The following is a 25,091-nucleotide window of genomic DNA, read 5'->3' on the forward strand; positions in this document are numbered from 1 at the left end:
TCCGGGGCCAGGGGGATGCGTGGGCATGGGTGTTGCCAATCTGTACATGTGCCAGCCTCCACAGTGCTGGGGAGAGTGGGGTCGGCCAGAGACCAAACCCAGACCCCTCCATGCTTCCCGAATCATACTGAAAGACACCGAGGCTGTGCCTCGGTCTCCCCCTCTGTAACACTCTCCCCTTCGTGGGCCCTTGTGAAGATGAAGCCAGTAATGGAGGTAGGAGCACCCATTCACGGTTAAGTACTGGTCAGGTGAGTTAGCTTCCAGCACATTCCCTACGCATTCACTCGGGGCTTACTATGTGCTAGGCACTGTCTTAGGTTCCGGGACACACAGTGACCAAGACGGTCAAAATTCCTGTCCTTGTAGGGACGCCTGGGTGTCTCGGTGCGTTAAGCGCCCAGCTTCGGCTCAGGTCACGATCTCGCGGTTCGTGACTTCGAGCCCCGTATTGCGCTGTGTGCTGACAACGTGGAGCCTGGAGCCTGCTTCGGATTCTGTGTCTTCCTCTCTCTCTGCCCCTCCCCTGCTCACACTCTGTCTCTTTCTCTCACTCAAAAATAAATAAACATTAAAGATTCCTTTCCTTGTAGAATTTACCTTCCAAGGAAGACAGACAGTAAGCATGCAAACACATTCATTTTTATCATGATACCAGATGATGGTAAGGTTTGTGATTTAAGGTGTTTTAAGTTTAGTTTTTTTTGTTTTTTTTTTTAAGTTTATTTATTTTGAGAGAGAGAAAGCATGTGTGGGGGAGGAAAAGGGGGAGACGGAGTGAGAGAGAATCCCAAACAGGCTCCACACTGTCAATGCAGAGCCCCACACAGGGCTGGAACTCAGGAACTGCGAGATCATGACCTGAGCTGAAGTCTGAAGGTTAACCGACTAAGCCACCCAGGGGCGCCTGGGGGGGTTGGTGTTTGCTTCAAGCAGAGTCAGAAGCCAGGAGGTGGAGGGCAGGGGTGGGGAGGGTTGGGGGTGGGGGTGGCTGGGTGTGGTCAGGGCAGATCTCTCTGAGGATGTGTCCCTTGAGTGGGGATCTAAATAAAGGAAGGAGTAAGTCAAGCAGACACAGGGCGGAGATTTCATATGAAAAGAGGAAGTATAGAAAAGTGCCTCAGGGGCGCCTGGGTGACTCAGTTGGTTAAGCATCTGACTTTGGCTCAGATCATGATCTCCCAGTTTGTGGGTTAGAGCCCATGTCAGGCTCTGTGCTGACAGCTCAGAGCCTGGAGCCTGCTTCCCATTCTGTGTCTCCCTCTCTCTCTGCCCCTCCCCCACTTGTGTGTGTGTGCGCGCGCGCGCACACACACACACACACACACACACACACACACTCTCTCTCTCTCTCTCTCTCAAAATAAACATTAAAAAAAATTTTTTTTAAGTTTTTTAAATACATGAACAAAAGGGTGCCCCAGACCCTTTCTGGCACACAGTAGGTACTCAAGGGCTGCTGTTAGTAGTAGTAATATTGTGGTCATTTGGTCTAACAGAAGCATTAAGGCAAGGGAAAGAGAAGGTGAGGAGCTAGGAGGCCAAGGGTTGCTGCTACCTAGTTGAGATCACCGTGTTGCTAGACAGATGGGGGCCCCATTTTACAGATCAGCGGCCTGAGGCCCTAGGAGGCGGGAGAGGTCACACGCATCCTCGCCGCCCCTGTCCCCGCAGGAATGCTCACCCTACGCCGCCCACTTGTACGACGCCGAGGACCCGTCCACGCCGCTGCGCACGGTGCCGGGGCTCTGCGAGGACTACTGTCTGGACATGTGGCAGACGTGCCGGGGCCTCTTCCGCCACCTGTCGCCCGACCGGGAGCTCTGGGCCCTGGAGGGCAACCGCGCCAAGTTCTGCCGCTACCTGTCGCTGGACGACACGGACTACTGCTTCCCGCGCCTGCTGGTCAACGAGAACCTCAACTCGAACCTGGGCCGCGTGGTGGCCGACGCCAAGGGCTGCCTGCAGCTGTGCCTGGAGGAGGTGGCTAACGGGCTGCGCAACCCCGTGGCCATGGTGCATGCGCGGGACGGCAGCCACCGCTTCTTCGTGGCCGAGCAGGTGGGGCTGGTGTGGGCCTACCTGCCCGACCGCTCGCGGCTGGAGAAGCCCTTCCTGAACGTCAGCCGGGCGGTGCTCACCTCGCCCTGGGAGGGCGACGAGCGGGGCTTTCTGGGCATCGCCTTGCACCCCGGCTTCCGGCACAACGGCAAGCTCTACGTCTACTACTCAGTGGGGGTCGGCTTCGACGAGTGGATCCGCATCAGCGAGTTCAGGGTCTCCGCGGACGACATGAACACCGTGGACCACAACTCTGAGAGGTGGTTGCCCTGGGGGCCCGGGTGGGGTGGGGTGGGGTGGGGGCGGGGCTGAAATCCGGCCGCCAGGCCCCGCAGGTCGGCAACGGTGCCACCGGACCCATCCACGGTGTGCACCTGCCCTAGCTGTTAAATCCTCTGTCACAGCCAGGGAGGGGGCCGAGCCCCATGTCCTGGGCTCAGGGGAAGGACAGTCGCAGAACAGCATCACAGGATCACGTCCAGACTCCTAGATCAGCCACTGCGGGTGGTTCATTCCATCTGATTCTCCTAAAGCCCGGGGAGAGTCCCAGTAGTCTCCCCATCCTGCAGGTGAGGAAGGGGAGGCTTGGACAGGTAAAATGACCTGCTAGGCCACACAGCTGGCCTAGAATCCCCGTGTGTCTGTCTCCCGAGCCCCACCTTCCACTCCTCCTCCCCTGGACCCTCTGCTCCCTCCGCCTCCCCCAGCAGGTTTCTCTGCACCTTTCAACATGAGCCTCCTTTCTGTGTATTATCTGTGCCCCACCCCGTGTTCAAAACCGCTTTGACCCGGCGTGGCATGAAGGACATATGCATCGGTCTGGGTCCAACACGAAAATAAACCTGGTACCAGCTAATTCAGCAGGCAAGATTTGATGCTGGGAGTTAGCTACTGAGGCGATAAAAATGAAAGAGCAGCCCAGGGGAGAAGCAAGGCAACTCTGAGTTTACCAGCTGGAGGAGGCTGCCTCTACCTCTTTCAAAGACAAACTGAGAGAGTTGGGCCACTCAGTGGAAGGAGGAGCCACAGTGGGCCTGGGCAGGGGGAGTTGCGGCCAGGGAGGAGGTACAGCTACTGCCAAGACATTGCCTGAGAAGAGAGAGAGAGAGAGAGAGAGAGAGAGAGAGAGAGAGAGGTGGGGAGAAATACCCTGGCTTCTCCCTTCCTCCCGCCCTCCAATCTCCTGCCAGTGCCTTCCATTGGCTGACCCTAGCTGGAGGCCAGCCAGCAAAGGAGCATGGGAAATGTAGTTTGCAGGGTCGGAGTCTCTGAAGCAGAGAACAGGAAGGGGCAGAACCAGGACTGATCTGAGGCAAAAAATGGCACATCATGTACTTAATAAAACTGGAAAATCTTGACATTGAAAGTATAAAAAGGAGAATGAATCAAATATGCTGGCTCATGTGAGGGCTAATGTAGGTCTTGTCAGGCTGCGTTTATTTTGACTATGAGCCTCCTGGCAGCCGGAGCAAAAGGAGAAAACGTAATTCTCATTATCTTACATGAGGCTGTACAACCAGTTCTCCAAGAGATACCAGGTTGATCACACGGCTCTCGGATCAGAGAGACAGAGGGACTGAATCGATGTGCTTCGCTGGTGACTTTTAGAAAGTGACTCTTGATAAAAACGGCAGGTGGGACACAAAAAACACAGATGAACATACTTCGGAGTGAGTGTTCGGTGAGGGTCCTCTGGGGACCTATCAAGTACCAGCCTAGAACTTGACTCAGGGAGGGACCAGGACCGAGTGGTCGTCCTTGCCTGAGTCAGCTGTCAGTCTCCATTCCCAGGGCTGGGATCCCAGCGGGAGGTGGAGGCCTGATGGTCTGAGCTGTCCTTTCCGGGAAGGACTTGGAGGTTGGGGCTCTGTTTTGCTCACCAGGTCACATGTGTTGGCCTCACGTGTGTTGGTTTCAGTGGAAGGTCTTGGTTCTGGAGGCCTGAAGCCCTGGATTCAAGTTACCTGACCGTCTTGTGCCTTGGTTTTTCTTACCTGTATTAATAAAGGGTCACGAAGTCAGTGACCTGTCCCGGAAAAACTAAGCAAACAGGGCCTTGGCTACAAGGGAGGATCCGGAGGAGGAAAAGGGTGAGGATTAGTAGCTACAAGACGCCGGAGGAACAGAGGGGAAAAGTTCTTGGCTTTGCTAAGTTTGCTGCCCGGTACCAAGATGTCTGGGTGGACACCCAAGAGTCCGCACTCACGAGCCACTGTTCCTATCCCTGCACCTACCACTTCTGGAGGCAGCACCAGCAGCCAGGGAAGCGTGGCTTCCCCCTGCCTCTTGGTTTCCACTCTCCATTGGCAAACCCCAACCGGAAGCCAGCTGGCTGGCCACGTGGTGGAGGGTTTTCTGCCACGGCAGTAAAGGAAGTTGCCGAGGGGTGAGTTTGTAGTTGAGCACAGCTCACATCAGCAACCCACCTCTTGGAAGTTATGGTACAGAGCAAACGAAGGGGGCGTGTAGAAGAAACCAGTTGTGCCGGTGACTGGGTCGCCAGGGTTGCATAATCGTAACTGGGGGGCTAGCGGTGGGGAGCGGTGAGGAGGCCTGAGTCCTAGTCCCAGCTCGGCTCCCTATGGGCTGTGTGACCTTGGGCCACTTGCTTAACCCCTCTGCGCCTCCAGGTCCCCACTAGCACAATGGAGTGAATCATCCTCGCCCAGACTCCTAGATAGATCCTTCTGAAAGTCACCTGCTGTAAAATGTATGAAAAGTCTTTTCAGCTGGGAAACGGCATCGAAGAGAGAAGAGATTTTATTGCTGTGATCTTCTTTTGTGTTTTTGCTGAGGTTGTGTGTTTGGCGGGGGTGGCTTATCTCCTTTTAGGATAATCCTGGAGATCGAAGAACCAGCCTCCAACCACAACGGGGGCCAGCTGCTATTTGGGGATGACGGGTACCTGTACATCTTTACTGGTGACGGCGGGATGGCCGGAGACCCCTTTGGCAAATTTGGAAACGCCCAAAACAAGTACGTTCTGCTTTGGGCTGGCTGGTGGGTTGGTTTACATACTCTCCTGGAGGAGGGGGGTTACTTCCTTGGCCGCACAGTGCAGGGCAGTAGAAAGGGCTTTGGGCCCCAGTTCAGTCTGCAGCTGGGGACTCCTGTCAAGTCGCTTCCACTTCCCAGTTAGAGGGGATAATAATAATCTCCAGGGGAGGCTTGGCATGAGGAGTAAAGGCAATCCTGTGTCTTGAGGACCAGGCACAGAACCCACTTGTCACAGGTGCCTGATAAGTGACATCAGAGAGCCTCTGGGAAGATGGGCTTTTATTGGAAGGCAGCCCAGCCCTGCTTGAACTAGAGGAAGGAAAGAGGTCCTTCCAGGACCAAATGGGGAGTGTGAACTGGCTGGAGCAGGACTGTCTGGGCAGGAGGGCCCCTGCCCCACGGGTCACCCACATATGGCCTGGAAACCAAGGCATAGTCTTGCTGTCAGGTATCTACTTCTTGGGTTGGGCGGATGGCCTGCCATTATTCCACTTACACACACACACACACACACACACACACACACACGCACATACACACACACACACAGTGTAGACGAGGATATCTAGGGCAGCCTCTTCCATTCTCTTAGCTAAACTGACAAAATCTTCTTTAGCCCAGAAAGTAAAAATAGCGAGGGTGATGTTGATTACAGTAATTAAACGTTCATGATTTGTCACTTGCGCTCTCATACGTGACAGTGTAGGAATCACTGAAGCTTTCTCATGTTTGGGATGTGTTTAGAGATGTAGTCGGGAAAATAGAAATTAAGGATTTGTGGATAATTGGACAGAACTTAAAACATTATTTTGCAGCGATGAGTTTGGCCCCCTTCTGTAGTGAAGCCGGCTGCACAGTGTGTGGGCTCAGGAGTGTGATCTGTGGCTTGGTGCTGAGCAGGCTGGAGTGTGTGGAGGGGGGACTCCTTGGGGCAAAACCTAGAAGACCACAATCGGGGATTAAGGGTGGGGCATCTTTGGGTGGGGTTGAAGAAGACCTCATCTTTGAGGTAGGGGTGGTGGGTGTGGAGCGGGGGGGGGGGGGGAACTGAACGGGCCCTCAGGCCTGCCTGGCTCTCTGACGTGCGGGGGTGCTGCCCGTGATGGCCCGGGGTGTGGGACAGAGAAAGAAAGAGCACCAGCCTCCTATTTCCTGCTGAGATCTGCTGAGGTTTCTCTCCCCTTCCCTGAGCCCTGACCTGTTCTCTTGTGTGATGCTCCTGACTTTGATTGCTGGGTGTTGAAAGAAAACTGTAAATACGAGTCCTTTTTAGGAGTATTTTCACGCCCCCCCCCCACCCCCAGAGCCATGTAGGGAGGCAGGAAAGAGGGAGCGCGCTAACCTTACAGTGAGGAGACGGGCGTGGGAAAGTTGGAAAGCGCGTGGTGGCAAAGAGCTTGGGCTTCTGTGCTCCCGCGCTGCCTGGGCTGGATCCCAGCTCTCCCTTTACTAGCGGTGTGGCAAGTGGGCACGTTCTGTGGCCTTTCTGAGCTCAGCTGCCGCGTCTGTAAAAGGGCATCAAGGCACTGCTCTCCTTGAGCTGAGGCGTTAGAGGGTATGTATGTATATGCGACGCTTCCCACGCAGCCTGGCCCGTAAGAAGGTGCCAGATAAATAAATGCTGGAGGAGTGAGTGAGGTTACCCAGCTGGTAAGCAGCTAAGGAGGGCTTGAACCAGGGCCCTGGCCCTCCCCCCGCCACGTTCCGGGCTGGCCTTGAACTGGCCCCAGCACCCGCCGCCGGGGGCGCCCGAGAGCCCCGGCGCCGGGCGACCCCGAGCCGCGCCTCCTCCCGCCCGGCCCGCAGGTCGGCGCTGCTGGGCAAGGTGCTGCGCATCGACGTGGACCGCAACGAGCGCGGCCCGCTCTACCGCATCCCGCGCGACAACCCGTTCGTGGACGACCCCGCCGCGCGGCCCGAGGTCTACGCGCTGGGCGTGCGCAACATGTGGCGCTGCTCGTTCGACCGCGGCGACCCGGCCACCGGCGCGGGCCGCGGGCGCCTCTTCTGCGGAGACGTGGGCCAGAACAAGTTCGAGGAGGTGGACCTGGTGGAGCGCGGCCGCAACTACGGCTGGCGCGCCCGCGAAGGTTACGAGTGCTACGACCGCAAGCTGTGCGCCAACGCCTCCCTCGGTGACCGCCGTCCCGGACCCTCTCCGCGCCCCCCCTCCCCCCGGGGCCCATCTCCCCGGATCTGCACCCCCAGCCCCCGCCATGGTCGTGCCCGCCGCCTCCCTTGTGCCCCTCCCGCCCCCACCCCGTGTCGCGTGGACACCGCCCCGCGCGCCCCCGGGGACACTGGTCCTGGATCCGTCCCCCACCCCAGGGGGTGTGAGCTAGTGCGCTCTCCCTGCCTGGCCGCGCCCTCCCCCGCCCCATCCCGGATCTCCCCTTCTTCTCCCTTGCCAGCGCTCCTGGGCTGTTTCTAGCTCTCCCGCCCTGTCCCCTTCCCGCACACCCATGCTCGACTCCCTGCTTTCCCGGATCTGTAAGGGGCCCCAACTCTGGCCCTCCTGGTGACCTCCCATCCCCTTGCCCCTCCACACTCAGCCCACCTACCAAACTTCATTGTGGGGGAGGGACTGGCCTCCAGTGAACCCACATGCTCACCCCCAGCTTCCGCCCCCCTGCAGATGATGTCCTGCCGATATTCGCCTACCCGCACAAACTGGGCAAATCGGTCACCGGAGGCTACGTGTACCGGGGCTGTGAGTACCCCAACCTGAACGGCCTCTACATTTTCGGCGATTTTATGAGTGGGTAAGTGGCCCATGGGCTCCTGTGCCCGAGCAGCCCCACTGCCCTGAGTGTCTCCGGCCGCTGCCCCCGCGTTTGTGTAAAAAGCCGAGGGTACAGTGGCAGGGGCATGTGAGTACATGCAGGTGCGTGCTCCCTACAGCTGCTGTCTGACGGGGACCTTCAAGGGCCAGGCAAGCAGGTCTCTTCCTCTGGGAGGAAGTCTGGAGTTACAGCTCAGGAGACACCCTAACCCGCCCCCTTTTCTCCTGGTTTCTTCCTGAGCTTTGCTGGCTGCCTCAGGCACCACCGTGAGGGCACAGCTCGCCACTAAAGACGGGATGCCTGTTTAGTGCAGACCCATCAGTCTTCCCCTCCCACTTGAGATTCCCGGGCTCCAGGCCTGACAGCAGTCCTGAGGGGCAGAGGTGGAAGGGTGAACAACTTCCGCACACACTCTGGGCCACCTGGCTTCTGAGGAAACCAGGACCCGTCGCTGCACTAACTGACCGGGGCTCCAGGGGGCATTGGCCCAGAAGAGGCCAGAGAGGTCATTCTGCCTGAATGGGGAGGACGGGGCTCCAGCCAGGGTCTGACCATGGGGCCCCTGGAGTCTTGTTGCCTAGTGCTCATGCTCTATGCCAGTGGCATCTCACTCACTAAGACCCTAAAGGGTGCGTGTGTGTGTGTGTGTGTGTGTGTGTGTGTGTGTGTGAGCATGGGGTGAGGGTTGGGATATATCAGATTTTGGAGCGAGAAAAGTGAGCATACCTCCTAAACCTGCTGTGGGTCAGACTCTTTCCCAAGGAGAGCCCATGACCGCCTCATCCTCCCATTGTCCAGAGGAGGAAACTGAGGACCACAGGGCCTCAAGCAAGACATACACCCGGCACAAAGCTTAAAAGTGCTGCTGGGGAGGGGGATGCCTGGCTCAGTTGGAGGGACAGGAAGCTCTTGATCTTGGGGGCGTGAGTTTGAGCCCCACATCGGGTGTAGAGGTTGCTTTCAAAAATAAACGGGGGCGCCTGGGTGGCTCAGTCGGTTAAGTGTTCAACTCTTGGTTTTGACTCAGGTCGTGAGTTTGAGCCCCAAGTCGGGCTCCACGCTGACAGTGCAGAGCCTGCTTGGGATTCTCTCTCTCTCTCTCTCTCTCTCTCTCTCTGCCCCTCCCCAACTCATGCATGCACTCTCCCTCTCTCAAAATAAATAACCTTAGGGGCGCCTGGGTGGCTCAGTCGGTTAAGCGTCCGACTTCGGCTCAGGTCATGATCTCACGGTCCGTGAGTTCGAGCCCCGTGTCGGGCTCTGGGCTGATGGCTCAGAGCCTGGAGCCTGCTTCCGATTCTGTGTCTCCCTCTCTCTCTGCCCCTCCCCAGTTCATGCTCTGTCTGTCTCTGTCCCAAAAATAAATAAACGTTAAAAAAAATTTTTTTTTAATAAATAAATAAATAAATAAATAACCTTAAACATTTAACTAAATAAGTAAAAAAAATTTTTTAAATAATTCGTTCCTTTAATTTTATCTTATTTTTAAGTAATCTCTACCCCCAACGTGGGGCTCAAACTCACGACCCCAAGATCAAGAGTGGCATATCTACAGACTGAGCGAGCCGGGCGCCACCCCAAGCAAAGCTTTTTTTTAGAGATTACTTAAGAATAACATCTTTTTTTCAATGAAAATTTATTTATTTTAATTTTTTTAAATGTTCATTTATTTGAGAGAGAGAGAGACAGAGCGTGAGCAGGGGAGTGGTAGAGAGAGAGAGAGAGAGAGACACACACACACACAGAATCCAAAGCAGGCTCTAGGCTGCAAGCTGTCAGCACAGAGCCCGACATGGCCTTGAACTCACCAATGGCCAGATCATGACCTGAGCCGAAGTCGGACACTTAACCGACTGAGCCACCCAGGAGCCCCTTATTTATTTTTCAGACAGAGAGAGAGAGAGTGCGTGCATGCACGAGTTGGGGTGGGGCAGAGGGAGAGACAGAGGGAGAGGGAGAATCCTGGGCAGGCTCCACGCTCAGTGCCGAGCCTGACACAGGGCTCGATCCCACAACCCTGGGATCGTGACTGACCTGAGCCAAAATCAAGAGTTGGACACTGTATTGACTGAGCCACCCAGGCACCCCAAGAATAAAATCTTAAAAAAAAAAAAAAGTGTAGCTAAGGTGGCTTGGGTCTGATCCTGGCCCGCCTGCCTGTTAGCTGTGTGACCTTAAGCCAGTGACTTCACCTCTCTGTGCTTCAGTTTCCTCATCTGTAAAATGGAGATGAGAATAGTAGTTGCTTCCTAGGGTTTGGGGACCGAATCAGTTAATAGGCACGCAGCACTTAGAATCTAGTATCCGCTCACTATTTGGTGGCTCTTACTTCTTCCCACCCTGGCCTCTCCACCTGAGGGCAGCTAAACAGGGTTCCCCAGGAGTAGAAATAAAGAAATAAGGAAGCCTGAGGCTGGCCAGAGAATTGTCACCTGTTGCAGGCTGCTGACCCGAGGTTGGTTTGTGTCAGCCCCCGCACCGACCCTGACCTGGGCCTCTGGATGCTGGATCCTCTCCAAGCTCCGCCCCTTCCTTAGGATCCGCCTCTGCCACTCAGCTTTCCCATGAAGCCTCTGTTTCTCTGTCTGAGTCTCCTTTCTCCCGTCTGCTGTCCCCCAAGAGTGTCCAAGTCTCTTCGAATGTGTGTGTGACCACACACATTCCACTAATTTTGCCAGCCTTTCCCAAGCCCTTCTGCTGAATCAGGGGGAGGGCAACAGAGCTGCAATTCCCTTGCGCCCCAGTCAGGGAGACAGGCCCGCGCCGGGTCCACTCGAGTGCAGCCTCAGACAGCCTGCGTGCAGTGCTGGGGGAGCCCGGCGCAGGGGCAGTCAGGAGGGCTTCCCGGAGGAGGGCATGTCCAAGCAGGGCCTGGTGATGGACGGGGGGGAGAAGGGAGTAAGGGGCAAGATCAGCATATTCTGAAGATGCCCAAGCATCTCCAAAGTGGAGGCGGCTCCAGAGTATGTACAAACTTCCGGCCACCAGGCACGGAGGATTCCGAGGCTCTTGACCGCAGGTCAGTGGGTGGGGCTAAGCTGAGGGGGGGCAGGGGACAGGTTTGTCCCTTGGTGCATAGTACGTGCCCAGTGAAGAATGCGGCGGGGCCCGCTTTATGAGATCCTAACTGCTAGACCACCGGGGAGCATGGAGGGCCAGCCTTATGGGTGTGCAGCCTGTGCGGATGCACAGACCTCACGCTCGGAAGGGCCCACACTTGACCGCACAGTGGTCAAGTTCTGCTCTCACTGTATTGAGATACTTGGTGGTTTTTGAACAAGGGGTCCTGTATGCTGATTTTACACCGGATCTCGCAAACGACGTATGGTCCCCGTTGCGTGAATAGTACGAGTGGCCGGAGGGATTGTGGGTTGGGTTCCCCCGGGGCAGCACGCCAGCCAGGACCCCGCAGCTCATCCTTCTTTGCAGGCGTCTGATGTCCCTCCGAGAGAACCTGGAGACGGGCCAGTGGCGCTACAGCGAGATCTGCATGGGTCGAGGCCAGACCTGTGCGTTCCCAGGCCTCATTAACAACTACCACCCTCATATCATCTCCTTTGCAGAGGACGAAGCTGGTGAGCGCTCCCGAGGCCCTGAGGCCTCTCTGTCCAGGCCACAGGCCCCGGACTGATCCCCCCGCACCCCCACCCCGTGGGTCCTCTGGGCCTGGGATTCCAGGGACGGGGTCTCGGGCCTGAAATCCCCTTCAGGCTGGGGAGCGAGTGTGCAGTGGCCTGAGACCTTGCCGCATCCGGAAGATGGGAACAGTGTCCCTGACCCCGCTTCTCCCTGCAAGGCCGCTTCTAGGCTGCAAATAATGATGTGGAGCGAGCAGACCGGGAAAGGGTTTATGATGGTGGAAATGCAGGCTGGCGGGGGGAGGGGGGGGGGGAACTGTGTTCCAGACCTCTACCACCCTGGGTTCGTGAAGACCCAAGAAATCTGGACTGTAAAACTAAGCCACACAGTCTTCAGAAGGTGGGTGGACGCCGCCCTCTTGAACACCCTTTGTGGACACTCTTGTTAGTGGGTTCCCATTCAGGCTCTTGCATTTTCAACGCAAGGAACAGGGAGGGAGGGGAGAGGGTGAGGGGCCGTGGAGGCTGGATCCCGCTCCAGCCTCCTGCCTTTGTCCTTGGCCCCGATTGTCCCTGGACAAAAGCCGAGGGGCCCCCAGTGGGGCCTGGGGGATGCTTGGCAGGGTTGCTAGGCAACGCCCACCCAGGGACCTTTGGAGGGGTATCCCCTGCAGGGCCCAGGGCCCAGAGCCCCCAGGCCTAAGTCTGGGAAACCTTTGTTGGACGACACCCGTCACAGTCTAAATTTTCAAAAGGGCAGCCCCAGCCCCCCACCGCCCTCCCAAACCCACTGGACCTTGAAAGCCTTTTCTTTCGGCCAGTAGGGGGTTAATGTGTTTTGGAAGGAGGGGCGCCCTCCCCCCCCCCCACCGGGAGCAGGACTTGGAAGGTGCAGTTCCCAAGGGGCCCTTGTTCAGCCCTCTGAGTGACACCAAGTAATGGAGAGCCAGGAGGAGGCTCCTCTAAACCACACGGCCCGGGGGGAGCACACTGGTGAGCTCAGGAGGGCGACCCCTGGAAGGCACAGAGCCCTGGGGTCCAACACAGACAGTCCTCCCCCAGCCCCGGGCTCGGGCTCCTACCTCTCCAGTTGTTCTCCTGACATTTGCAAATTGGCCACAAGGACCTCTGCGGGCCTGGGGTTCTCCGGGACAGTCCACACAGCAGAGAGAAGAGGGCAGTGTGGCCCTGGGTAGGGCGCCGGTGGGGGCTGTGGCTCCCAGCAGACCAGGCTGACAGGCCAAGGAGTGCGCCTGGTCCAAGCCCATCACCTCACAGAGGTGGGGGTGGGGGGACTGTACCCAGCCTGGCCCCCAGAGGCCTCCTAGGGCCTTGAGCTCGAGCTTGGTCAGCCAAAGGAAGACTGACCTTGGAAAAGAGCATTCCAGAAGGAGGCAGCGGCATGTGCAGGGAGACCCGAGTCCCTCCCAGGGCCTGGAGTGTAGGTGTGAGGGCTGCACAGCCAGGGAGGAGACAGGGGCTCCCAGGGGCCACTCTTCAGAAAGAGGCCCGGAGAGGGAAGTCACAGCCCAAGGCTGCACAGCAAATCCATGCCTATGACATGGGTTCTCTCCAGCAGGGGCTGTCCTCCTGGGGTACGGTTGCATCATCACCTTGGGGACCTATTTACCACCCCAACCCCACCAAAGCAGGGCTGGTGCTCCTGGGGGCAGGGTGTCAGAGGTCATTGAGCACTCAGCATCCTGCCCTCCCCAGCCCCAGGCTCCCCACCACAGCTGGGTCTACCCCAGTTACACAAGTGCCCCCCCCCCCCCACTGCAAGCGTCTTCCCCTTTGTGGAATTCCCTGGGTTTCTTGGGCCTTGATTCTCAGACCCCACCCCCATGCAGCCCTGCTTGACTGCATCTGTCCCCACAAATATGCCTTCCTCTGAGTTCTCACCTCTCTGTCCAACTTAGTGGTTCCTTGGGGACCACCCCCATCCTTGGGAGAACTCTTCACTGTACTCTTCCAATGACAGAAGTATTAGCATGGCCGAACTGTCACACTGAATCACAACGTGGGCTGTGTCTGGGCCTCCCAGCCCCCATGTGTCCTACAGTGATGAAGGAGGACTTGGGGGCAGCAGACATTCCTGAGTTCCAGGCCTGGCTTTGGACAAGTCGCTTAACCTCTCTGAGCCTCTTGTTTTCTCATCTGTAAGGTGGGAACGATGAAGCCTATTTCCTGGGCATTGGTGCCTCTGGCAGCAAGAACCAGGGGGCGGGATGAGGGCGAGGAGAGAAAGAACTCACATTTGCTCAGGGTATCCAGGTGCTCATAACTCTCAGGGGCCCCGAGAGGTCGAGGAAACTGAGGCTCCAAGTGGGGCTGTCCCTGAGCTATAGGCGCGCACATGGGGCTCAGCGCAGGAGCCCTGCCCCCCACTTCAGGCGTGGACTCTTCTGCCCCTGCCACCTGCCTGGGAGATGCCTGCTGGTCAGTGGAGAGAGACTCTAGTCTCCAGGACTTGGCAGGACCCGGATCCTGAGGATGACAATAATAGCAACAGTGACAATAGCTGATATCGATTGAGCATTTAGTCGGTGCTCTTTGAATCCTTATTATAGCCCTAGGATCCCCTATATCCCATGTTGGGGATAAGGAAGCCGGGGCTCAAAGGGCCACATGCGCCAACAGTAAGCAGTAAGCAGTTGGCTGGGGAGCTGGGCTGTGGCCCCTCCCTTGTGCCCAGAGGTGTGTGGCGCTGTGCATGAAGCCAGGCGGGGACCAGGGTGGGGCTGGGTCCCCAGGGAGGAGGCAAGACGGTGGGTCGGTCCCGGCAGAGCCGCCCGCAGCCCCGGAGACTGCTGTAGACTGCTCTCTTTCCCAGCCTCTGGTTCCTGCAGACCTGGAAGGCCCCTGGCACGGCTCTCTGGGGTTGGGGTCCGTGTCAGAGCCTGGGAGGAGCCGGGGGGCGGGGGTGGGGCCGGTCGGGACTGTATCCCAGGCCGTGTTCTCACTCCTTGCCTGGTTTCTCGCCCAAGGGGAGCTGTACTTCATGTCAACGGGCGTGCCGAGCGCCGCAGCGGCCCGTGGGGTTGTCTACAAAGTGATCGACCCTTCCAGGTGAGCCCCGCCCACGGCACTGCCTGGGCTCCTGCTGTCTGCCAGGGGTCCTCGCCTCCATTGCCTTCTTTTCCTCTCTGCCACCCCCTGAGGGGGGGGGGATGGATATCACTCATAGCCCCATTTTTCAGAAGGGAACACTGAGACCCAGAGAAGGGAAGTGACTGGCCAAGCCCACAGTGCTGGTGAGGGGCAGACCCAGGACTCAAAACTGGATATGCCACCTCGAATCCAGCTCTGCTCATGCCCCAACCCTGGACTTTCTCCTCTCTGACATGCCCCTCACTCCTCGGCCAGCCCACCCCCGCGCCACCCGACAGGCCCCCAGCCCCTGACTTCCCTCTGAGATACCCTGATGCCCGCCTGTCCCCACCGCAAGGCTGCCTCCCACCTTCCCTTGGGGAAACCAAGCCACTGGCTACTGTGTGGAACCTGCTGGAGCTTTCAGAACACCTCCCTGACCCTCCCCCTGCCCGTCTCTGTTTTGCTTCTGCATGGAAAGCCACTGATTTGGTGCCGGGCAGTGTTCTGACTCCTTCCCCTGTGAAGCTCACTGACTTCTCAGCTGCTTAGTTTGCAGGGATAGAAATCACGTAAAGTCGAGTGCCCCGGGTCCAGCCAGAGCCGGAGCTGGGGTTGGGACGAGGCAGCTGGCTCTGGAGCCCTGCCCTGACCCCTCCACTGCACAGCCCCACCCTTCGCCTCAGGCCTCACTGCCTCCAAGGATCCTTTCCCTCCAGGCTTGGTCCGGGGCTCCCCTAGGCTCTCGCCACTCAGACCCCTAATCTGTACTCTCTCCCTGGCCCTGGAGTCTCCAGGGCTAAGCCTGTCCTCTTCACTGTTTCAAAGTCGGCGCTGGCCTTGGGCCTGGCCTGCAGCATAGAGCGGAGACTCAGGCACGCCTGATGAATGATGGTGATCTTTCTTCAGCCCCTTCTCCGCCCTTAGAGTTTTGCTTCTCAGTCGGCCTCCATTCTGCCCCTGGGCCAGCTGCCCCCGCCGTGTGCCCGGCTGGTGCTCACCCCCCAGCACACAGCCTCAGGTGCTCTCGAAGCATCCGGTCACGTGTGGCAGACCCGTGCACAGACAGTCACCCTGACCTTTGAAACACGCTGGTTTTGGAAAAATCCTGAAAAACATCATTGCACTTAAAAAAAAATATTTTTAAAAAAATTAGAGTAGGCTTAGATTTGCAGACAAATTGCAAAGATAGTTCAGAATTTCCCACACACCCCTCGCCTGATGTCCTCTGTCGTAAACATCTTGCATCATCAGGGTCGCAGTGCATGAACCGATATCGGCACATTGCTATTAATTAAAGGGTTTCTCTGGATTTCCCCTGCTGTCCTTTTTCCGCTCCAGGATCCTGTCCAGAATGCCATTTTACGCTCAGCCATCCTGTCTCCTTAGCTTCCTCTGGCCTGTGACAGCCTCCCAGACATTCCTTGTTGACCACACTTTTTTTTTTTTTAACACAAATCTATTCGTTCTTGATATCGTTATTAGGAAACACAGAAATACTCCCTCCTTTCTTCTCTCCTTTCCATTTGCCCCAGGTCTCCTCGGGCTTTATCTGCTAGTTCCAGGACTCATGTCAACGCAAAGGAGCACACGCAAACTTTGCATTTTTCTTTGTTCGTTTTCCCCGCTTTGTATACACATCTCCACCGTGTAACAGCACTCTCCAAAGGATCGTTTTTAATGGCTGTGTAATTTGCTGTTGAGTCACTGCGCCATAATTATCTTACCCATTCCTTGGCCATTTAGGTTATTCCCCCCCCCCTTTTTTTAAAGAGTGCTTCTCTAAGGAAATATCACATATATGGAGCATGTAATTCGTACCAGAGGCTGCCTCAGACCCGTCATCTCCTTTCGCCACGCAGCACCCTTTCCTGGTGACGAGGGAACCCGAGGCTTAGGGAGGTCTCTTGTTCTGGATCTCCTGGAGTGGGGAGCCAGAAACGGGCTAGACTCCTTCCCTTCCCGCCCTCTCCCTCGTCCCTTTTGTGTGTCTCTGCTGGAATGCATGTCTTTCTCTGCACCCACAACGTACTGCCTAGAGGCTCCCTTGCAGAACACGGGGAATGAAGAAATCAGGAGTGGGCGAGTGGGGCGGGGGCAACCAGCACTGCCCCGACACAACGACTGCGGCATTGGCGGGGGCGGGTATCTCCCACCTTTAGCAGAACAGAGTTTTTGTTTTCGTTTTTGTTTTTACGTGATTTCCTTAAGGAACAAAACCGTGCTGGGCCTGTCTGAAGTGTGTGGGTACTACCTGGGGTTCAGGGCAACAGGAAACCCACCCGGTCCGCAGCTTTGAGAAGCGAGTGTGCCTGGCCGTGCGTCTTCGGTCTCCGGGTGCGGGAAGGCCCATATCCCTCCTCATTTTCCCTCTTTGGCCAAGCCGGTCTGGAAGTCACCTCGCGTCACATGGCCATTCACCCCTCGGGCTTTCCCCTTGTGCTGCCGGGACCCTATTGAAGTCTGGGCTCACGTGGGCCAGTCCCAGAATAGGGCCGGTCCCATTCAGAGACTCACAGATCGACAGCCAAAAGCTAATTAAAATGGAATCCCATTCCTTCCTTGTGCCCCTCGGGGATGTCAAAGGAGGCCCAATTCATAGCCCTGGCAACCCTTCTCAGACTCTTTTTTTTCTCCTAGTCCTCTCAAACCCCACCCTCCAGGGCCCCGGATCCCTCAGCCTCTGGTGCCAGCCCTGAGGCTCTCCCTGGCCCTTTATCTCTAGACCGACCTTACCTTGCCCTCACATGCCGCATCACCAAAATCCAGGAGCCAGAGGGGCAGAGAGAGACCCTCCTCAAAGGCTGTGCGGCGTGGGGGCTCCGGTGGGGCTCAGGAATCGGGCTGCAGCCGTGGTTACAGAAGTGGGCTGATCACATTCCCAAGGACAGTTCATGCTCTGAATCCCAAGTGGCCCAGGAAGGCCTGAGCCGCCCGCCCCCGTGCTCTCGGAGCAGAGGCCGAGCGGGCCCTTGGCAGGATCTCTGTCCTGGGGTTGGGCTCCTAGAGCCTGGGGCACGCAGGCCGCCACGGGCCACACCGCAGGTGCCTCCACAGATGGCCCCCACTGATACTGTCCACACCTGCCTGGGCCTGGCTGCACAACCTGCCTGGCTGCAGGGGGAGAGCGGGTGGCAGAGGGACATGCTCGGGGCGGGCTCCCCTGGGCGGGGGGCGCTCATGACCTCCTGTGTGTCGGCAGACGGGCACCACCCGGCACGTGCCAGATCCAGCCTTCCCGGGTGAAGGTGAGGAGCCGCCTCATCCGTTTCGTGCCCAAAGAAAGTAAGTGCCCACACGGCGAGGGAGGGAAGCTCCTGTAGCCCGTAGCGGCTGGGTGGAGGGTCCTTCCAGCTGGCCCTGGATGCCTTCCTGGGCCCCTGTGCCTAGCACTGGGAGTGGCGCACATCAGACACTCAGTTAAAGTTGGTGGAGCTCTTTAAACCCAGGTCATGGGTAAGTGGCCTCAAGGGGGCAAGGAACAGGGAGAGACGGCGGGCGCCAGGCCAGGTGCCCTGAGAGCTCTTGGGGGCAGAGACAGTGGGTCGATCTGCAGGGGAGCTAGACTGGAATGAGTCATTTCAGGTGCAAGAGCCCCAGGAGAGGGGGCATTTGCCTGGGGCCGCCATAGGATGGTTCCGTTGTGACCAGCTCGGTGGAGAGGGAGGTGGGTGCAAACCCATGACCTGAGGGCCAGCCAAGGCCACGGATGATGGTCCCTGGCGTCTGGGGCCAACTGAAAGGGTATGCCTGAAGAGGGGTCTTATCCCCGGGGCCCCAGCTAGGTGAGAACACAGACCAGTGCTGCCAGACCATCCATTCTTAAGAGAAGCAGGAAAAATGCACCCATCCATCCCTCCCTCCCTCCCTCCATCCATCCATCCATTTGCTTACCACATACACGTGCTTCATGCTGGGGACATACCGCTGAGCAAGACAGACACGGTCCCTGCCTGCTCGGGTGGTTATAAACGATCTCCCCATTTGCAAATTCGAGCAACTCTGGTTCGAAATTTAAAAAATCGCCCTGCAGGCCAAAGGAAATACTTCAGTGGGCCAAGTGTGCCCAACAGATAGATCACCAGTGGGTGGGCTGAGGGATAGGGGGGCAGGAAGAGGGGGCGTGCTCGACACCTGGCAGTTGGGGGTGGCCAGCCCTGAGGAGGCGGTGCCCCCAGGAGAGGAAAGTTGGGGGAAGGAATGAGCTCAGTGTTTTGGGACGTTCATTTTAGCGGCAGCTGGTTCCAGGCCTTGGTGGGTTTTCCATTCATTCAGCAGTTTCTGGCACTTTCTATAGTTACCCATTCGGTGCTGGATGCTGGGGCCACAGGAGAAGGCAGACCGGGCCCTGTCCTGGCTGAGACCGACAGAGAAGTCACTTATGGCCCCAGGGCCTTTACAGAAGTGTGTGCCAGCTGCCATGGGGACCCAGAGCAGTGCAAGACTGGGGTGGGGGTGGGGGGTTCCTGGAGGCTGAGGGTTGGGGCCTGGAATGAAGAGGAAGGTCCGCTGGAGGTGGGGTGGGGGCGCAGTCTAGGCAGCGGGGACCGGCAAGAGCCAAAGCAGAAGCGAGGCAGCCTGGGGGCAGGAAGTCCTTCCCTGTGGGTGGCCTGGGGGCCAGTGTGCAGGGAGGGGAGCGTCTGGCCCATGTCGCTGGGCTCCTGGCCCTGACCTGCACGTGGCCTCGAATTAAGACCCTTTCTCAGCCTTCATCTCAGCTGAGGTGGGGAGGTTTAGGGTTTGGACTGGTGGCCCTGGGATCCCTCCCCGTAGTAATGGTGTAGACTGGGAGTGCCATCTCTCCTGGCAGCGTCTCATGGAGGGTGAGGTTTATCTCTGTGGCTGACCAGGGCCAAGTGTGAGGGCCACGTGCTGCAGGGACGCAGGGAGTCGCCCGCCTCAGCTCCCCACGCCTACTGTATCCAGGCCCCGTGTTGGGGTAGATGGCCAGGGTACCCTGCCCCCGACCCCAGCTCTGGTCATTGTGGGCCCCAGCCCCCAGCCAGCAGCCTGGAGGAGAGAACTTCACGTTGGAGGCCCTGCGCCCTCCAGTTCCCGTCCTGCCCGTCTGCCTTAGATGAGATAGATCCTCACTTTCTTCTCATCGGTGGGCATCAGCGTCCTCACCCCTACGCAGGAGATTGGAACCAGAAAGGGTCACTTGCCCGAGAAGCCCTCCCAGACACTCCTTCCCCTCCACGGGGCTCACGAGTTAACAGCGTGAGGGTCTGTCCCGCGTCCCTGCTCCCAGACTAGAGACTCCCAGAAGGCCAAGACTAGGGCAAGGCGGGGAGACCCCAGTAGCAGACTGGCGTAAGCCAGCTGCCAGCTAGTGTGCACAGAATGAAGAAGCACCTCACACCCAGCTCCAGGCTGGCACCTCCGAGAGGTACCCCATCCTCAGGGTCAGAGCCGAGGGCAGAATGAGAACATTTTCCCCTTGTGAGGGGTGGAGGGGGGCGGTCTGCGTTCCTGGGTGGAGAGCGGGGGAGGTGTGGGCGTCCGGAGTCCCTCTGACCGCACGCTCTTCCTCTGCGCAGAGTTCATCCGGAGGGAGGAGAGCACCCCACGGCCCACAGCGCGTGCACCCACCAAGGCGCCCCGCCGCAGCCGCCCCACGGCCGCTCGGCCCGCGCCCACCCCGCGGCCCGCCCGGCCCACCCGGCGGCCGGGGGGCCGGAGGGGCGGCGGGCGGCGGCGGGGGCGACCGGGCACGGCTGACCCCGCGCCCTCGAACGGCGCCGTGCGCCTGGTGCGGCCCGCGGGCCTGAGTCCCGGCCGCGGGCGTGTGGAGGTGTTCGCGGGTGGCCGCTGGGGCACCGTGTGCGACGACGCCTGGGACACCAAGGCCGCCGCCGTCGTGTGCCGCCAGCTGGGCTTCGCGCACGCCGTGCGGGCCACCAAGCGCGCGGAGTTCGGCGAGGGCCACGGGCTGCCCATCCTCCTGGACGACGTGCGCTGCGCGGGCGGCGAGCGCAACCTGCTGGAGTGCACGCACGCCGCCGTGGGCACGCACAACTGCGGGCACCAGGAGGACGCGGGCGTCGTGTGCAGCCACGAGGACCCTGACCTGTAGGCGAGCACCTGCCGGCCGGCCAGGCCACCTCCTTCCCGCCGGGGCCCGGCAGGGCTCCTCCGCCCTGAGCGCGCCGGGTGCGCGCCCGAGTCTGGAGGCGGAGGGGGCCCATCTGTAACGCCGTCCCGCGGCCCCGTGTGAGGTGTGTGCGGGGCTCGTGTGCACTCTGTGTCCCTGCCCGTGTGTCTTCTGCAGACCAGAAGCCACAGCATGTTGGGGTCTGTGTGCTCATGGGCCCCAGGTGTTCTTTCCTTACTCCCAGACATCTCAGGCGTGTGCAGGAACACAGTCGGGCCCTGGACCCTGAGCACTGAGGGCTACTACTCTTCAAGAGCAGACATGGCCCTTGGCCGAGTTAACAGAGGCACAGCTGGCAGACCGAGGGAGGGGACCAGGCCTGTCCTGCCCAGGGCTGGAGTGGAAGGCCCTGGACCATCTGGAGCATGGCCTGAGAACCCGTGGCCCAGCAGTCAGAGGTGCCGAAGAGAACGGGAAGGCAGTGGGGCCAAGGGAAGGTATTAGACCGATGGGTCTGGGCTGACCCGTGGGCCACGGCATCTGAGTGAGGGTCAGGCTGCCTAGGGGGAGGTGAGCGCCTGGGGAGGGGGTACTGGATGACCTCTGGGAGAAGCCTTCTGGTCATCTTGGGCCTCATTGTCATGCTGGGTCTATGTGGGTGCTCTGGGGACAGTGCTGGGTCCCCTGGCCCTGAGACCTGACTCTCCAGTGCTCACTGGGACAGAAGCCACCCATCTGGCCACTCCAAGCACCACGGCCCCCAGCGAGTGAGGGAGGCATCAGGATTCTCCACTTTAAAGGCCGTATCGGGGGCGCTGGAGCCACTTCGGTCATCCCCATCCCCACACGGCTCAGTGAAATCCCAGGGACCCCCGATTCCTCCAGCGGTTCCCCCCAGGAGTCCAGAAAGACTACTGATGCTCTGTCACCCGAAGCTGTGCCAACAACGTCACTGTTTACAACCCCCTTCCTGCCTCTTCTCTCTGATCCATGCTGCCTGGGATCTGGAGGTGGGGACGGAGGAGGGGGGCTGGTGGAAGTTCCTTTGCCCATTAAGCCCCTCCCCCCCCAGCCGCTCCATGCAGGTCTGTCAAGGCTTGTCAAGTATAGTTGGGCATAGCCTCTGTTGGGGGGTGGGGGCGCAGAGAGAGCAAGCAGATGGTCACTGGGCAGTGAGGACAGGATAGAGCCCATGTCAGGGCCTGTTGGGGCTCTGGGTGGGTCATCCCAGCCCAACCTGTCCACCCATTATCCCGAGAGTTGAGCTGGCACCAGGGGGGGTTGTGCCCAGCAGAGGAAAAGGTACAGGCAAGGCTGGGGCGCGCCTCCTGGCTGCTCCGTGACACTGAGTGCGGAATCCGGGACAGCACACGAAAGCTCAGGGTCACCTCCGGGACTCCTCATACCTCTGCCTTGAGTGGGGTTGGCAAGGGCCCTGGGCCCTGGCCGCTTGCCTGGCCCTGTTGAGCCCCGCCTGGAAACCATTGCCCCTGCCGTTGAGTGTGGCCCGTGTGCTGGGCACCATTGTCCGGATGGCACAGTATGTGTGAACTCATTTGAGCCTTTGAACGGCACTCTTCTCCTCATCACTTCACGGGTGGAGAAACTGAGGCGCACAGCCAGGGAGGGGAGAAGGCAGATGAGAGCACAGGCAGCCTAGCTCTCGCACCTGCTGGTACCGTAACCGTTGCACCCTCTGGCTCCAGTGCTGCCAGGCCAGAGGGCCATGCAGCTTGGCCCAGGGGTGTTCCTGCCCGCCGTGGGCCGTCAGCCTCCTCCCACTGCCCAGCGGTGGCTGACGGGCATCTTCCCCAGTCGTGGGGACATTCCGAACAGTGCTAGGAGCTGGGAGGGCCCATGGGGACTATTCAGGCCGAACAAGCCTGGGGGGCTGAGTGTCTTAGGCCTGTCCCAGATGGGGCTGAGCTGAGACTAGAGCCCAGGGAAGCTGGGGGGCCCTCAGAGCAGGGTGGCCCCATGGCCCTCCCCAGCTGGGCAACCGGAGCTGTTTTTCCCCAAGCCTGGAATTGGGGGCGGGTGGCTCGAAGCAGCCTCTTCCTGGGGCTCCTCCACACTCTGCCCCTCCCCACCCTGTCGAGCCCCCTTTTCATTCCAAGGCCTGAAGGCCAGGATGCCACCAGGTGTGGCCTGGGAAGTGGGGTGCAGGTGACGGGGGGCATCTCCCATTGTACCTCAGCAGGGGCAGCCTGGTGCCACCATCTGGGGCTCCTGGTACCTTCCGCAAGTGGTGGAGCGGTCCAGCCCTCAGCGGGGCCCCGAGTGTCACTGTTGTTTGTGGGACAACTGGGCGCAGCCCCAGGCCCTTCCGCGCCTCTGGATGGGGTGCTGCCCCCCTCCGGTCCCCTACCTCGGGACCCCCTCAGGCTCCAAACAAGGCTTAGGCTTCAGCCTGACTCCCAGCAAGGAGGTTGACACAGGCACACCGCTCCTTAAGTAGTAATACGGGTGGGTGGCGGACGTTTGCTGAGCACCTACTATGTGCCAGGCACCGTTTAAAAGTTTTACTTAATATTCAGTCATTCGATCCTCATGTTAACTTTACGAGGCGGGTGTTATGGTCACCTTCCATTGCACAGATGTGGAAACCAAGGCCCAGTGAGGCTTCGTTACTTGCCGAATGTCATACGGCCAACGTTAGAAACCAGGCAGTAGGGCTCTGGGGGCGGTCACGCTGCTGCCTAAAGAGCGTTGAATTCAGTGTCTCCCCCACCTCCCCTTGGCCCCTGGCATCGTGCAGATGGGGACACAAGCCCAGAGAGAGGCAGAGCCGGGTTCCAACTCCCTGTCCAGTGCTCCTTTTACTCCACTGCCTACAGCTGGCTGCGGAGGGGGTGTTCCCAAGTGACTCTGTCCCCAGGGACTTTGCTCCTGCCTCAGAGTCCTCCTGGTCTCTGGGATAAGGGCTGACCCCAGGGGTCAAGGCTCCCTCTGTTCCCTATCAGCCTCTGCCATCACCCCCTCTAATCGGGTCGGCAGTTAGAGTGCTCTCTCGGAACATGGTCCAGAGAGGGGCTGCTACAGCCCAAGTATCACACAGCTTAGTTCTCAAGTCCCTGGAGCCCAACGCTGCAGGGACATTCCAGGTGTGGCTGAGCACCCCTGATGGGGCCTCGTTTGTTCCTTGTTGACCTGCATCCCTCTCACAAGCCCCAGCCAGGCCAGGGCCTTCGTCTCCTGTTCAGAGGACAGCCACTTCAGACCTGCACCTCCCTCAACAATTCCCGCTGGGAAACCACTTCCTGTCTGGCGTTCTCAAACTTGAGCAGAAACACTTGTGGGGCTGGTTAAAACACGGGTTGCTGGGGTCCCATCAGAGTTCTTGACTCCGTAAATCTCAGTGGGGCTGAGCATTTGCGTTGTGACCCCGGCTGATGCTGAAGCTGCTGGCTTAGGGGCCATACTTTGAGAACCACTGTCTACAGGGCTGTCCAATACTATGCAACCATAATTTAAAATTTTCTAGTAGCCATGTTAAAAAAGTAAAACGAAATCGGTGAAGTGAATTTTAATAATATATTTTCTTTAATGCAGCATATTCAAAAATGATCATGTAACAGTTAATATAAAAATATTAATGAGATTTTTAAAGCATTTTTTATATCCAATCAACCCAGCGTCTACACACACAGAACATATTAACTTGGACTAGCCATGTTTTTTTTTTTATGTTTATTGTTTATCTTGAGAGAGAGAAAGGAGAGAGCATGTGTGTGTGGGGGGGGGGGGGGGGGGGCAGAGAGAAAGAAGAGAATGCCAAGCAGGCTCCACGCTGTTAGCACAGAGCTGGACGTGGGGCTTGATCCCACAAGCCGTGAGATCATGACCTGAGCTGAAATCAAGAATCAAATACTCAACTGACTGAGCCACCCAGATGCCTGTGGCCTAGCCATGTTTCACGGGCTGGATTGGCACATGTGGCCCGTGGCTACCATACTGGAAAGCCCAGTCCAAACCTTCCAATGAAGGGCCAGGTGGTTGGCCACATGCTTCCAGGCAGCGCCCTCTGCTGGCAGTTTGTAGTGCTGCCTGCCCAGTGCTGTCTGAGACCCACCTGAGCTTTGGGGTGGCCTGATCACAGGAGAGCTGGGAGAATCGGATGAGATGGCAGTGGGACAGCAGTGGACTTGGTACATGGGGAGGGGACACTGTTGACTCGCCCGAGTCAGGGACAGGGGTGCTCTATTGACGGAAATGCCAGTTGAGCCATAGTCACATTAAGTCAGAGGTTACTGGTGTTGAGTGATGCACCAGAGAGTAATAACGCCCATGCCTCTCCTGAGCTCTAGCTGCACAGGCTCACAAATGTACCTTGAGGCTCTCCCTATGCCTGCCTCATGTGAGACCCCAGACTGTGCCTAGGGCAGTTTAGGACCTGGCATTGTCCTCAAAAGACAATTGTTGGGAGCCCTCCCTCCAAACTGCCCCCAACCCCTGGTGCTTTCACAGCCCAAGAGGGGCTGTATAACC

At 58.4% G+C, this 25,091-nt stretch overlaps 1 protein-coding gene across 1 annotated transcript in view; it reads left to right on the plus strand.

Moving 5' to 3' along the window:
• Positions 1 to 24,204, plus strand: part of HHIPL1 (HHIP like 1) — a 30,401-nt gene extending 6,197 nt beyond the window's left edge. Inside the window, exons 2-9 of the mRNA XM_030319944.1 lie at positions 1,675 to 2,321; positions 4,894 to 5,037; positions 6,865 to 7,193; positions 7,694 to 7,820; positions 11,271 to 11,416; positions 14,407 to 14,488; positions 17,712 to 17,794; positions 20,050 to 24,204. Of these exons, the coding sequence (XP_030175804.1) occupies positions 1,675 to 2,321; positions 4,894 to 5,037; positions 6,865 to 7,193; positions 7,694 to 7,820; positions 11,271 to 11,416; positions 14,407 to 14,488; positions 17,712 to 17,794; positions 20,050 to 20,585 (2,094 nt within the window). The 3' untranslated portion in view covers positions 20,586 to 24,204. The remainder of the gene's footprint in view (positions 1 to 1,674; positions 2,322 to 4,893; positions 5,038 to 6,864; positions 7,194 to 7,693; positions 7,821 to 11,270; positions 11,417 to 14,406; positions 14,489 to 17,711; positions 17,795 to 20,049) is intronic.
• Positions 24,205 to 25,091: the final 887 nt, after the last annotated feature.

The sequence above is a fragment of the Lynx canadensis genome, chromosome B3 (genome assembly GCF_007474595.2).
Source record: "Lynx canadensis isolate LIC74 chromosome B3, mLynCan4.pri.v2, whole genome shotgun sequence".
Classification (NCBI taxonomy): domain Eukaryota; kingdom Metazoa; phylum Chordata; class Mammalia; order Carnivora; family Felidae; genus Lynx; species Lynx canadensis.